The following is a 15,405-nucleotide window of genomic DNA, read 5'->3' on the forward strand; positions in this document are numbered from 1 at the left end:
GCGCATCCGTATTCAGGGCCCGCCTTAGCCGGCCGGGGGGCCGACGCGCGCCAGGGAGGACGCGGGCCCAGCAGGCCATTTTCACCTGCGTAATCACGGGCTCGGGGGCAGCGAGGCAGCCGCGGGGACCCAGGCGGGAGGAGGAGCGCGGGCGGCGGCGGCGGCGGCGGCCCGGAGGAAGAGGAGGGGGAGGAGGAGGAGCCGAGGCGGGAAGCGCGGCAGGCGGGCGGCGGCTCGGCCGGAGTTGCGGCGGCGGCGGCGCTGAGAGCCGCAGCCTCGCGGAGCTCGGAGTTCCGGCGGCGGCGGTGGTGGCGGCGGCGGCGGCGGCGAAGCATCAGTGGCAGCAGCGCCCGCACGCCCAGCCCCGCACCGCGGCCCCGCGGAGCCTCCCAGCCGCGCCATGGCTGCGCCGCCGGACCCGCAGGATCAGCTGCTGCCGTCGGCCAGTCCCGGGTCCCAGTGGTTTGGGGACCGGGGCGAGGGGCAAGACGACGAGGTGGTGACGCCGACGGGGGACGAGCCGGCGCCTCAGGCGGGAGAGCCCGGCCAGGGGTCGCGCGCCGCCGGGCTCGGGTCGCGGGATTCGGGCTCGGGCCCCGCCCGGCCGCCGCCCGTTGCCATGGAAACTGCATCCACAGGTAAGGCGGGCGCGGGGGTCCCAGGCCCGGGCGGGTCGCGGTCTCCCCCGCGTCTTCCCCGCGCGCTCCTCCGGGCGCGCCAGCCCCACCCCCGCCTGGCCTCGGGCTGCGAGCGGCGGCGATTTCCCTCGCCAAGGGATGCTGCTGATGCGCTCATTTCCCCCAGAAAAATGCTTATTTTTCTACTTTTTGTGTCCCGCTCCTGGCCGCTGGCGCGCGGGGAGACAAGTTTCTCGCGGCTGTCTGGGCTTGGGGGCCGTGGGGCGGCCGCCCGCCTGCGGGCGCCTCCCGGGCGTGTTTGGCGCTGCGTGCGCGCCGGCGGCGGGACGCGCGGGCGGCTGCCCTGCCCGACTCGGTGCGGGGCGGAGATGGGCTTCAAGTCTCAGCGCTCTCTGCTCCACGACTTGCCACACCCCACTCCTTCCAGAGCCCCCATCCCGCACGCCCCGGGAGCGTGCGCCCCACTCCGGGGGGCCAGACCCCATACGGCGGGGTCGGCCGTAGTGTTGCTCCCGCCCTGGACCTGCTCGGTCGCCCTCACCCCACCTTGCGGGGAGCGTCGGTGATTGGCACCCCGAGACGCTGCGGGCCTGGCTGCGGGGCAGCGGGCTTGGGGTGGGGGTGGTGACGGTGACGGAGAAGGCACAGTTTACCCGCAGTCGGGACCCGCCCGGGTGTTTGCCAACTGCCCGGGGTCGGACCTGCCTCGGCCCAACTCCTCCTTCGTAGCCCGAGCGCGCAGGTGCCCTGCGGGAGCCGGGGCCCGGGCGCGTCCTGGCCTCAGCCGGCCTGGTGGGCGGTCTCCAGGGAGGGGCAGAAGGGTGCTGTGTGCGCTGCTCCCCGAGGAAGCTTTGCTGTGGGGAGTGCGAGTTTGGTAGTTTGGCACTGAGCGCTGGAAGGCCTGGCCCGGCGTAGCGGGGGAGCTCCTGGAGCAGGGGAGGGGGCGGGACTGGCGCGGGGAACCCTTTGCTTCAGCCAACGCCTCTCTTAGGGGTTACCTGGAGTGCGTTCGGTAGAATTAATTCTGCTCCAGCACCAGAGATCTGAGCTGGGGAAAGGAGGTTTGGGGACTGCGTTGAATAAAATTTGTCAGTATTGTGAAGGGAAGTGAAAAAGTGGAAACCATATAAAAACTAAAAGAATAATAATAAGAAGAAAACGAGGAGGAGGAGGAGTAGCAGAGGGGGAGGAAGAAAAGTGGAAAAAGAAAGAAAACCCATTAGTCCTATATTAAGTATGCATCTATGGGGTGGGGGAGCATTTCAGGCTAAGGATGGCCGCCCCTACTCTCATTCCAACTTCTGCGTCTGAACGGGAGAAAACCAAACCGTAACTGCACAAGGAGATGGCCAATGATAACAGACCCACGAAGCTGGTTTTGTGGTCCGGTGTTGAGGGTAGCTTCCGGCTCAGCACGGTTATCCACTATAATCAGAGTAAATCATTTCGTTGCAAACGTTGACCACCTCCCATTAGTGTCGCCAAGATGAAAGCAAAGTGCCCTGTGTTTAGTGACATATTTATTTTACATATTTATTTATTTGAGAGATATCCACTAAAATAAGCTGATATATAAAAATGCTTGGGATACATACGTTTATGGGGTAAAATGTGTTGTTTTGAAAAGACATCTGTACTCTGGACTCAAGCTAATTAAAAATTCATCACTCACATACATTGTTTTTTTTTTTGTGATGAAAACGTTTAACATGTACTCTTAGAAATTTTGAACTGCAGAATGCGTTGTTACAGAATGGTGACTATGATAAATGACAGTGCCTTTGGCATTTCAAACGCTATTATAGCAAGATTGTGCTTTGTTGAAAGTATTACGACTTTCCCATCCTAAGCCACACAGGCATTAATACAATCAAAGACTACTATGTTCGAGCCGGAGGACAGTGAAGGGAGGTGAAAGCAAAACTTGTTTTGCATATTTGTAGAATTTTTTTTAGTTTGCTATTGCTTCCTGAAGGGATTTCTCCTATTCTTGTTGATTGGTTGCTTTAAATCTCTTTCCTATGGGCTGCCATAAAAGACCTGAATGGCAGAAATGATGCATAAATAAATATCTAGATCTTGAAAATATCTAAATAAGATTGGGGTCAGCTTCCTTGTCTGATATATTGGCAGTTTTGTTTCCAGAAGCAAAATCAGCAGGTGAATCCTCTGCTGCTCAGACAAAAATCTAGAGCAGGCCTCCCAAGCACATTGCTTTACTTTGTGTTTTAAAATTTTCCTTCTGGGGCTTACAAACATAATTTATGTTCTCACAAGTGCTGAAGACTGGGAAATGCAAGATTAAGGTTCTGGCGGATTTGGCGTCCTGGGAGGTTCTATTTCCCGGCTCACAGCATCTCTTCCTCATGTCTTCACGTGGTGAGGCGTGGCGAGGCTGCTTTGTTTCTTCTAAAAGAACTGTGCTCTTTGGAACTCAAATTAAGAAGTAACTCAGACTTTGAGTATGATGCACTGTAAACAGATTGTTTCTTTTTCAGAGAGAATGTTAACATGTAAGACAGATATTGATTTTTTAAACCTGCTCTTCTGAAAAACACCACCAATCACGCCATCTGGACAGAAATTCTGTTATTTATTTTTATACATTGTTGGTAATTAAAGTTTCCAAAGAAACATTTCCAAAAATGTTTCTCAGAAATGCCCTGGAATGAATATACATTTAAGCATCATTAAAACTGCAGTGCAAAACTCTACCTACAGTGCTGTATTCTCATTGCTTTTTGTCCCTTTTGTGATGTGTAAATATTCTCAACAAAAAGTAACACTGTCTCCTCTTCAGCTACAGTTTCTCTTGTCTAAAATCCATCATGGGCATGTGCAGAGATGTCTGTTGTCAAAGAAACATTTAACTGGCCGTGTGTAGGCTGCAACATACTAGAGCTGTTAATCATGGAAATTGCCATCATCCAGTAACTTTATACAAAGAATATTAAGAGCAATTTTTTTCATGATCAGTTATTTTATTCCTGGAAGCTATTCAAAAGGAGCATACAATAACAAAAGGATAAAAGAATGGCCCTTTGTTTAAGGAAAGAATTTGAAATAGAACATTTGAGCACAAAAGAAATAGTAAGAAGTTAACTCATTGACTGCTTTTTGTGCAAAAAGCAAAATGGTCAGGATGGAGAATGGTCAGGAGAAATCAGTTTATATATGGTTTACTTTGGTAATCTTGGTTTATAGGTAATTTGACTTCCATTTCTAGATAACTGTGAGGAAAAAAAGATATTTTCCCAATTTACTTCCTTGGACTACAGGGTTCATAATTTAGCATTTTTCTTTTTTTAAAGATTTATTTATTTATTTGGAAGTCAGAGTTACACAGAGAAGGAGAGGCAGAGAGAGAGAGAGAGAGAGAGAGAGAGGTCTTCCATCCACTGGTTCACTCCCCAATTGGCTGGAGCTGTGCTGATCTGAAGGCAGGAGAGCCAGGAGCTTCTTCCGGGTCTGTTATGCAGGTGCAGGGGCTCAAGTCCTTGTGCCATCTTCCACTGCTTTCCCAGGCCATAGCAGAGAGCTGGATCAGAAGTGGAGCAGCCGGGTCTCGAACTGGCACCCATATGGGATGTCGGCACTGCAGGCGGCGACTTTACCTGCTCTGCCACAGTGCCGGCCCGGCATTTTTCAAATGTTGAATGAGATGATCTTACCAGAGAAGTTATCGCCAATCTATTGTGATTTAAATAGCATTCTGAATTTTAAAAATCTATTTATTTATTTGAGAGATACACACAGAGAAAGAGAACTGCCATCCTCAAGTTCAAATGCCTCTGAATGCTGGTGGTGGTCAGGCCTGGGCTGGGCCAAACCTGGGAGCGAGGAACTCAATCCAGGCTTCCCATGCGGGTGACGGGAGCCCAATTAGTTGACCATCACTGCTGCCTCTTACTGTCTGTATTGGCAGGAGCTGGAGCTAGCTACGCACTCTCTGTGTTTGACTGCTAGGCTACACTCCTCAGGAAGTTTTTATATGCCTTGCATTTTTTTTCTGTCTAATGCAATATGTTTAAAGAACTATAATGTATTACCAATCATCTTCTAAAGTCCATTTGGAGACTGGATTGACCATCTTCATTCTTGGATGTGTTTGATAGATGTGTGGACAGTTTTTGTTTGGAACCACCTCTTTGGGAAGGTGAAATTTCAGTCTCCTGTTTTCTTTCATCTTTTGAGAAAGCTGCAGTTCTATTGAAATGGGAAGGAACCCTACACTTAGCTTTTCCAGTCTTTTTTTTTTTTTTTTTTTTTTCACAGGCAAAGTGGACAGTGAGAGAGACAGAGAGAAAGGTCTTCCTTTGCCGTTGGTTCACCCTCCAATGGCCGCCACGGCTGGCGCACTGCGGCCGGCGCACCGCGCTGATCCGATGGCAGGAGCCAGGAGCCAGGTACTTCTCCTGGTCTCCCATGGGGTGCAGGGCCCAAGCACCTGGGCCATCCTCCACTGCACTCCCGGGCCACAGCAGAGAGCTGGCCTGGAAGAGGGGCAACCGGGACAGAATCCGGCGCCCCGACTGGGATTAGAACCCGGTGTGCCGGCGCCGCAAGGCGGAGGATTAGCCTAGTGAGCTGCGGTGCTGGCCGCTTTTCCAGTCTTTTAAAGAAAAATGTGGGAAGAATAAGAGTTTGGAGACTTAATGCAATTTATTTTCCCAGATACAATCAATAACATTTCTGGCAGTAGTACAGTTTAACGTCTTTCAGTATAGGGAATTGAAATTAGGTTAAATTAAAATTTAGAAACACTTAAATTCTTTAAAAAATACATTGATAAATAAATATTATCAAGGCTTTCAGCGTAGCTGTCCCTTCCCGAACTTCCTGTTCCAGGAAATGTCGCACTTCCTGTTCCTCAGATGTGCTATAGGCTTTCCTACCCCGTCCCTTCTCTAGGCTGTGCGTCTACTTCCGGTTCGGGGGGTTTGGGGAAGAGCTATTGCTTGTCTCGCCCATCGGACCGTGTATCCTGGACAGTATGGATTACAGAAAGTGCTTATTATCTGTAAAGTGAGAAACCGTCACAGATCAATTCAACTTAGTAAACCTTCACTGAATGCCTCCTTTGTGTGAGCAGCTGTGCCAAGCTCGGTCTTGGTTTCCTAGGACATGTGCACCTTGCTGTTTCACGCAGTATTTGGTAGCCAGACAGTTCCTGGTGTGTCGTTTACATTTTCCTCACTTCCAAGTCTCTGCCAGAAGCTCGACTGCAGGATAGTGTAATAATCGGACCCCAAGGGCACAAGGGCATGAGTTAGTGTTTTGAGGTCAACTCAGGATAAATATGAATATAACTTGCTCAGAGTATACAGCTCTGGAATATAAAATTCTCTCTGTCTCTCTCTCTCTGTCTTCATAGAAATAACTGTGGCTGGACGTTTCTCCAAGATCTTTGGGTTAGTTGTGATTTTATGTTAAATTAGAGTAGATTATTTTAGTAGTGACTAAAGGAGCTTTGAAACAGGTAGTAGGGACAGGCATTTGACCTAGAGGTTAAGACACTGCTTGGAACACCTGAATCCTGTATCGGAGTCGGAGTGCTTGGGTTCGTGTCTTGGCTCTGCTCCCCTTTTTTTTTTTTTTTTTTAACATTTATCTATTTACTTGAAAGAGCTACACAGAGAGAAGGAGAGGCAGAGAGAGAGAGAGAGAGAGAGAGAGAGAGAGAGATCTTCCACCCGCTGGTTCACTCTCCAATTGGCTGCAACGGTTGGTGCTGTGCTGATCTGAAGGAAGGAGCTAGGAGCTTCCTCCAGGTCTCCCACGTGGGGTGCAGGGGCCCAAGTCCTTGTGCCATCTTGCACTGCTTTCCCAGGCCATAGCAGAGAGCTGGATTGGAAGAGGAGCAGCTGGGTCTCGAACCGACACCCATATGGGATGCTGGCACTACAGGCGGTGGCTTCACCCACTACGCAACAGCGCTGGCCCTGGCATTGCTCTTGATTCCAGTTTCTTGCTAAAGGGCACCTTGGGAGGCATCAGGTGATGACTCAAGTAGTTGGATCCTTGCTACCCATGTGGGAGACCTGGACTGAATTCATAGCTCTTAGCCTCAGCATGGCTTGGATCTCTCTCGTGGGCATTTGGGAAGTGAACCGGCTGATGGGAGATTTCTCTTTCTTTCCTCCTCTCAAAACAAACAAACAAACAAACAAATGACACTGGAAAACTTAGAGGGCAAAGAACATAAAAGACATATTTCAAGAGACTTAGCATATATTCACACAGGAATCCTTTCCACGGAAGTCACCTCATTTCATTTTAAAAAAATGAAACACAAAGAAAAAAATCTTTTAAAAAAGATTTATTTATTTATTTATTTATATTCGAAAGGCAGAGTGAGAAGTGGAGATAGAGTTAGATCTTTTACCCCCTGGTTCATTCCCCAACAGGCTGCAGTTATCAGGGCTGAGGCTAGACGGAACTCAGGAGCTAGAACTCGATCGGGGTCTCCCTTGTGGGTGGCAGGGGCCCAAATACCTGGGCCGTCACCTGCTGCTTCCCAGGTGCGTTAGCAGGAAGCTGGATTGGAAGTGTGGAAGACTCACTGTGTACTAACTTCCCATGCAGGACCTCTGTCCTCAAAAAGTTGTATCACAACTGTGTCTAAGTGCTCCCAAAAGATGCATCATTCTTGGGTGCTTCGTTAAAGTTAATTAAGTTTCTAAAAAAAAAAAAGTGAAATTAACTTCAAGATGCAATGACTTTGAACAATCCTTGTGTAGACTGTTGAGGAACAGTTTTTTTTTTTTTTTTGATTTTTTTACCGTGCAAATTGCTAAACTCTGTATTTAGTACAGAGTTGGTCTTCTGTGTATAAAGTTAATCGAAAATGGATCTTAGTGGAGAATGGGACTGGGAATGGGAGAGGGAGGAGAAAGAGGGGTGAAAGAGTGGGTGGGAGGGTGGGTAAGGTGGGAAAAATAACTATGCTCCTAAAGTTGTACTTATGAAATGTATGAAGTCTGTAAAAATAAATAAAAAATAAAAAATAAATTACAAAAAATAAATAAAACAGGAGTAGCCTGGATTTGAGCCAGGCACTCTGTTCAGGGCTGCAGACACGCTAGAGGCGATTGAATCTGCTGCACCACAACACTTGTGCCTGAACGAGAGTTTTGTTTGTTTACACATTTGAGGGCGACCAGAAAGGTGGGAACCGCATGCGTTGGAGAGGCCCCACTGCTGGTGGGGATGCAGTAGGGACAAGTCATGAGAAAAGAGGAGCATTCCTCAATTGGTATTTGACCTGTGTGGCTTTAAATGGACAGTGATTCTTCAGTTGGGAAATCTAAAAGATACAGAAAGACTTGAAGCCCAGAATAAGAAAATGGAAGGTGAGACCCGGCATTTCGTTTTGGTGGGATTAGTGCCTCAGAGGCAATTTTATCTCCTGGTGTTGAATGCGTGTGCTCGGCCACTTTAAGGTCAGCCCAGGTACCTTTTGAGAAGAAGACTAATACTGGCACAGTTGAAAGGGATAAGTGATTTTCACAAAGCAGAAAACGGTAGCGTCTTCAGATTTATGGGCCACTATATTTGATGCTGATTGCTAGTAGAATCTATGAATATATTATTATTCCAAATATTTATAAACCCTTAGAAAAGAATGAGTATGTTGACTGGCAGATATTCCCATTGGACCAATAAAAAGTAATGCTCTTACAATATGACGTGAAAAGCTCATCCTTTTCTTTTCCCACAGACTGTCACCTTTTCAGTTTTTGAATCACCAACATGCGTAAAGCACCTAACCATGCCTAGGAATTCCCCGAAGCACGCAGTTTGCATAAAAATGTTGAAAGCATTCTCTTTAATTTTGCAAATGGTACACAATTGTAAAAACTGGCTGATATATTACAGGATGATTGTTAATGAAAAAAATCTTTTATTTCAATGTTTAACCCAAAAATGGCATGATAAGCTCTTTTCATTCAAGTCATTATTTTTTGCCCTAATTAAAAACTTTTTAGGCTAAGAAATACATGCACCTGGGTATTCAAATTTAAAAGATATACAGGGGCCAGCATTGTGGCATATTGGGTAAAGCCACTGCCTGCGGTGCTGGCATCGCATATGGGTGCAGGTTCAAGACCTGGCCACTCCACTTCTGATCCAGCTCTCTGCTATGGCCTGGGAAAGCAGCAGAAGATGGCCAAAGTCCTTGGGCCCCTGCACCTTTGTGGGAGATCAGGAAGAAGCTCCTGGCTCCTGGCTTCGGATCAGTGCAGCTCTGGCTGTTATGGCTGATTGGGGAGCGAACCAACGGATGGAAGATCTCTCTCTCTCTCTCCCTCTCTGCCTCTCCTTCTCTCTCTGTGTAACTCTTCCTTTCAAATAAATAAATAAATATTTTAAAAAATAAAATAAAAGATATACAAGGGTGTGCAGAGAACAGGAAGTCATCTTCACACCCTCTCTTTCAATCCACCATTGTCCCTCTTCAGAGACAACAGTTATTATCAGTTTTTTTTTTAAAGACTTATTTATTGTTTGAAAGACAGAGTAACAGAGAGGCAGAGAGAGAGAGAGAGAGAGGTCTTCCATCTGCTGGTTCACTCCCCAATTGGCCTCAATGGCCAGAGCACCTATCTGAAGCCTCCTCCAGGTCTCCCACACAGGTGCAGGGGCCCAAGGACTTGGGCCATCTTATACTGCTTTCCCAGGCCACAGCAGAGAGTTGGATAGGAAGTGAAACAGCTGGGACTTGAACCAGAGCCCATATGGGATGCCGGTGTCCCAGGCCAGGGTGTTAACCCACTGCACCACAGCACTAGGCCCAGGTATATTAGATTCTATAGGGCCTCATAACAGCCTTGGGATAGTGCTTTATTTATTTATTTATTTATTTATTTATTATTTGATAGGTAGAGTTATAGACAGTGAGAGATAGGTAGAGTTATAGACAGTGAGAGAGAGAGAGAGGTCTTCCATCCATTGGTTCACTCCCCAAATGGCCGCTATGGCCGGCGCTGCACTGATACGAAGCCAGGAGCCAGGTGCTTCTCCTGGTCTCCCATGCAGGTGCAGGGGCCGAAGCACTTGGGCCATCCTCCACTGCCCTCCTGGGCCACAGCAGAGAGCTGGACTGGAAGAGGAACAACCGGAACTAGAACCCAGTGCCCATATGGGGTGCCGGCACCTCAGGCGGAGGATTAACCAAGTGAGCCACAGCACCGGCCCTGGGATAGTGCTTTGAGTGCAGTGGGAGCCACTGGGGTGGGGAAGGTTTAGTGGAGAAGGAGGAGCATGTCTAGAGTTAAGTTGTAAGCTGGGTTTAATGGATCACTCTGGGCTCTGTGTTGAGACTCTAACATGGTGGTGTGGAGCAGGAATGCTGGGTCATTGCCAGAATCTGAACACAAGATCAGAGTGGTCTGCCCCAGAGTGACAACATCTGGGGAGGTGAAAGTAGCCAGATTCTAGATGCAGTCTGAACACAAAGCTAACCCTGTATCCCAGCAGATTGAGTGTGGAGGGCAGGACAAGGATCTCATGGAGCACACCATGATTTTCAGCCTGAGCAGACAGGAAAGGAGCTGCTGTTAGCTGCGATTGGGGAGACCTTAGGAAGAGCAGGGTTTAGGTAAAATCCAGGAGTTTTGTTGTGCAGATGTTCATTTTGCAACACCCATTAGACATCCAGGTGGAGATGGCAAGTAGGCAGTGTAGAGTGCTGGAGAGTAACATGGTCCTGGGTCTGTGCTTCTGGGAGTTGTTGGGGTAGAGGTGACGTCCCCAAGGGAGTGGGCGTTGACAAAAAGTGGACCAAGAAATCCTGGGGTATGCAAATAGTCAGAGGTTCAGCCAAGGAGACTGAGTAAAAGTGGCCTTCAAATCAAGTAGGAGAACCACAATGTGGCCTGCCAGAATGCAGGTGGGACAGGTGTGTCCAGAGCAGTGGCATGGCTGAGTTTGGCCAGGGCTGCCTGCAGGTTGGGTAACGTGGGGACTGACACTCAGTCAGCCTCCTGATTTGACAGTGAGGAAGTCTTTAGGAATTTGAGGAGGCTGTCTTTTTGTGAAATGTGTGGAAAAAATCTTGCTTGGAATGCGTTTTATTTACTTAAATTTATATTTTTTAGATTTATTTATTTGAAGGGCAGAGTACAGAAAGAGAGAGAGTGAGAGTGCTTGTATCCTCTGGTTCACTTCTCAAGTGGCTGCAAAGGCCAGGGCCGGGGCAGACCAAAACCAGGAGCCTGGAGCTTCTTCCAGGTCTCCCACATGGGTGCAGGGGTGCAGGGATCTGAGCACTTGGGCCATCTTTTCCGGCTTTCTCAGGTGCATCAGCAGGGAACTGGATCAGAAGTGGAGCAGCCAGGACTTGAACCAGCACCCATATGGGATGCTGGTGTTGCAGGCAGCAGCTTAACCTGCTGTACCACAATGCTGGCTTCTTGGAATGCGTTTTAGAGACTGTGTAGGGGAGGAAATAACAGAACACATCTGTAGTCATGACTCTTTAGAGGAGTTTTGGTATAAACGAACTAAAAAGGGGCTGGTGCTGCAGCATAACAGGTAAAGCTACCGCCTGCAGTGCTGGCATCCCATACGGGCGCTGGTTCAAGTCCCAGCTCCACTTCCGATCCTGCTCTCTGCTATGGCCTGGGAAAGCAGTGGACGATGGCCCAAGTGCTTGGGCCCCGGCACCTGCGTGGGAGACCCAAAAGAAGCTCCTGGCTCCTAGCTTTGGATCGGAGCAGCTCCAGCCGTTGTGGCCGATTGGGGAGTGAACCAGCACAGATGGAAGACTCTCTCTCTCTCTCTCTTCCTGCTTCTCCCTCTCTCCATGTAACATGTAACTCAGACTTTCAAATAAATAAATAAATCTTTTAAAAAAAAAGAAACTGAAAAGAGAGAGAAGTAACTCAATGAAGGCTTGGAATAAAAGGAACGGAAGGTGTAGACTTTTTGCTTCCTATGAGGGATATTAAGGCAGAGAGAATGCTGTGGTTTAGGAGGCTGGGGAGGACAGGGCAAGGCAGAGAGGGGGGATTCCCACAGCAGGGCACGTGGAGCTGGTGCGCAGTGGAGGGCGGATGTTAGATGGATGTGAGGATGCTTAGTGGATGCCCGTGGAGGCAGGACAGAGGAGAAGGCACACATGCAGGCAGTGGGCAGATGTGGGGCTGGGGACAGGTGGACCTTCTGCTGCTTCTGTGGAAGAAATAGGAAGCCAGGTCAACAGCCCTGTGCAGGCAGCAGTGGAGCTGTCGGAAGCTTGAGAGTGGAGCAGAAGGTATAAAATTGTCACCTGGGGGAAGGAGGTGAAAGGAAGAGGGAGAAATTGTAAGAAGTTTGAGCCACGTGTGGGGCTCCCTTGCAGTTGGTGACCGTGAGAGCTTCAAGTGTGACTAGTGGAGTCCTCAGATACTGTCCTGTTTTCTTTTTCAGTCACGGTCAGCCGCCCGAGTGTTGGTTTGGAACGGGTGGATGGTTGGATCGGGTTTTATTTTTGTTTTCCGGTGAGTGTTCCAGGAAGAGAGAGACACTGGAATTGAAGATGCATGCAAGGCAGTACAGATAGGAGGGCATGGAATCTGGTGAGGAGGGGTGGAACTCGGAGGCGAGACCGACAGCAGGCTGTGTGTGTGGGCAGGGCTGCAGGAGTAGGGGTGCTGGGATAAGGGTGCCGAGAGGAGAAGGGTTTAGGGTTGCAGTGTTTCCATAGAGATTGAGGACTTCAGTTATGGAGGGAAGTGGGGAGCAAGGGCCTCGGAGGGATCCAGAAGAATGGCCAGGGCAGGAGTGATATACTCACCCAGATGCTTCCTGACATCAGAAAGAACCGCGGCAGGTGTTAGAGAGCAGCAGCCGAGCAGGTGAGAATCGATGCTTTTAGGAAAGAGCCTGATCCCGAGGCTTCCAATGGAGAGGGCTTTAGCGGGAGGGGAGAGCAGCGGCTTATAAAATTATAAATGCAAAGTCCTGACTATAGGTTCTGCGGACTGTATTTTATATGGATGGGGCATAGGCAACACAACTAAAAATAGTTCACGGTGGCGATTGAGAACTTCGAGGGTTGTAATTAACTCACTGTGAGCTAATGATATGGTGAAATTACTAAAATATCTTCCATAATTTCAGGTAGGCTTAATAGAAAGTCTCAGATGTACATTACGCAAGGCTGCTTCAAAAAAATTTGTGGAAAATGGAATTAAGAAGTTAAGTTTATTTTGGTGCAAAAGATTTTGAAATCCACGTGTAGTTTTTTCCATAGCCTGCATTTTTTCAAGGGCTTTTTGAAACACGCATGTAAAGGGCAGTTAGTTGCTCCCCTAGATTCCGTTCTACACGGGTCAGACGTGGAATCTCATGCCAAAGGGATGGTGCTGTGCCCGTCGTAACTCTGCGTTGTCGTCTTCATGTGGCTGCTTTGACTTGGGGGTATTACTCTTTCACATGGATCTCAGGAGCGGGCAGCACACTGATGAAACCAGAAACAGTTTCTGTCACAAAACCCACAGATATCGATGAACTCTGGTATGGTGACAGAAGGTGACGAGGTTGGTGAGACTTTTGGAAAACATGATGTTTGATAAACATTTATAAGAAATGAAGAGTTTTTAGCTGAAGTAAAGAATTAAAGGTAATCTGAAAATTATATCCAAATGCTAGAAGAACTTGGCATGAAGCAACGGAAGAACTCGTTCTTAAATTAATCGCTTAAATTATTTATTTATATATTTGAAAGGCAGAGAGAGAAAGAACAAGAGAGAGACCTTCCTTCCACTCCCTCGCTCACTCTCAGGCTGAAGCCAGGAGCCCAGAACTCAATCTGGATCTCTCACATGGTGGGCAGGAGTCCATCCGCGTGAGCCTCCACCTGCTGTCTCCCAGGGTAACATTGGTCGGAAGCTGGAACTGGAAGCAGAGCTGGGACTCAAAGCGAGGACTCTGACACGCAGTGTGTGTGTCCCAAGGGACATTCTAACTGCTGTGCCCAACACCCACATCAAGGAAGAACTTTTTTTTTTTTTTTTTTTTTTTGACAGGCAGAGTGGACAGTGAGAGAGAGACAGAGAGAAAGGTCTTCCTTTTTTTCTGTTGGTTCACTCCCCAAGTGGCTGCTACGGCTGGCAGGTGGCCGGCGCGCTGCACCGATCTGAAGCCAGGAGCCAGGTGCTTCCTCCTGGTCTCCCATGGGGGTGCAGGGGCCAAGGACCTGGGCCATCCTCCACTGCACTCCTGGGCCTCAGCAGAGAGCTGGACTGGAAGAGGAGCAACTGGGACAGAATCCAGCGCCCCAACCAGGACTAGAACCCGGGTTGCCGGCGCCACAGGCGGAGTATTAACCTAGTGAGCCGCGGTCCTAGGAAGAACTCTTGATCCAGTCAGTTTCACAGGACAGATAGGACTTGGATTTGGAGAAGCATGTTTCTGTTTAGGGAAGGACAATGTCTTATTCATTTGAATTAAGTAGAAAAGAGTTGGGTTGGGGCTGGCGCTGTGGTGCACCTGCAGTGCCGGCATCCCATATGGGCCCCGGTTCGAGTCCCAGCTGCTGCAATTCCGATCCAGCTCTCTGCTTTCGCCTGGGAAAGCAGTAGAAGATGGCCCAAGTCCTTAGGCCCGTGAACCTGCTTAGAAGAAGCTCCTGGCTCCTGGCTTCGGATTTGTACATCTCTGGCCATTGACGAACAATTTGGGAGTGAACCTGAGGATGGAAGACCTCTCTCTCTCTCTCTCTCTCTGCTTCTCCTTCTCTCTCTGTGTAACTCTTTCAAATAAATAAATAAATCTTAAAAAAAAAAAAAAGAAGAGTTGGGTTGTCTCCCAGCTAACTAATAATGTTCAAGCAAAAGAGAGGTTGTTGTTTTCGTGGGGGAAACTTAGAAGGATGGTATTAGTCACCCCAAGTTCTTTGTGTCTCCCTGGAGGAGAACAGTGCTCCTAATTCTGCGTTGCCATCTTTATACTGTGACTTGTGGGCATTACTCTGTTACACGGTTCTCAGAAGCGGGCAGCACGTTAATGAAACCAGAAATGATGTCCACCACAAAAACCACAGTTAACCTCAAAATGACTTCCTAAAACACAGTCTCCATAAAAGTGTGGTCTTTTCTAAACCCTTTTCTCCATTGTCAAGTAAACTTGACGAAAGTGCTTCTTAAGAACTACACAGTTTTACCCAGTTCAGGGCTATTAACCTAAATATGACACACTGTTATCTGCAAGAATCTCCTTTCCTGAACCTTCTTCATTTGTAACGACTGGATCCAGTTCCATAAATATTCAACATTGTCTAAGATGTTTGGGGAATTCATTAAATAATTCTGTGTTGCTGAAAGCATCACGTGATTCTGTGTTTTTCTTCCTCACCATCTGAATATTTATGGCAGATTATTCATTGTGAAGCCATGTTTGCTGAGTTGCCTAATGAATTACAATTTTAGCTAGAACAGTTCTGCCTTCTAATTTCCATGTCCAATCCCCAGATGGATTTTCTACTTCATCTACAGCGTGAGATTGTGTTAGAGCCAGTTACAGACCAAATTCTTGCTTCCTGAATGTGGAGAATTTGTTGAATACCTCGCATCCTTCAAAATACCTATAGCTTTGTTTTGTGTGAGCAAATCTCATTTATTTTCTTAAAACAACTCTTGGATGAAAGAAAATGTGTGTATCTGAGTTATTGTTGATGTAGCTGACAAGCATCAGAATAAAAAACAATGGCATGTCTACCTTTGGTATGACAGGGCTTCTCAGACCATGGACTTTAGATTCTGTTCCAGGATCATGCGGGGTG

The 15,405-nt window shown here is 48.1% G+C and overlaps 1 protein-coding gene across 1 annotated transcript in view; it reads left to right on the forward strand.

Annotated features, from left to right (window-relative positions):
- Positions 1 to 237: 237 nt before the first annotated feature.
- Positions 238 to 15,405, forward strand: part of RTN1 (reticulon 1) — a 268,680-nt gene continuing 253,512 nt past the window's right edge. Inside the window, exon 1 of the mRNA XM_051826389.3 lies at positions 238 to 638. Coding sequence (XP_051682349.3) covers positions 401 to 638 — 238 coding nt within the window. The 5' untranslated portion in view covers positions 238 to 400. The remainder of the gene's footprint in view (positions 639 to 15,405) is intronic.

The sequence above is a fragment of the Oryctolagus cuniculus genome, chromosome 20, assembly GCF_051225735.1.
Source record: "Oryctolagus cuniculus isolate XC-2025 breed Fujian yellow rabbit chromosome 20, ASM5122573v1, whole genome shotgun sequence".
Lineage (NCBI taxonomy): Eukaryota > Metazoa > Chordata > Mammalia > Lagomorpha > Leporidae > Oryctolagus > Oryctolagus cuniculus.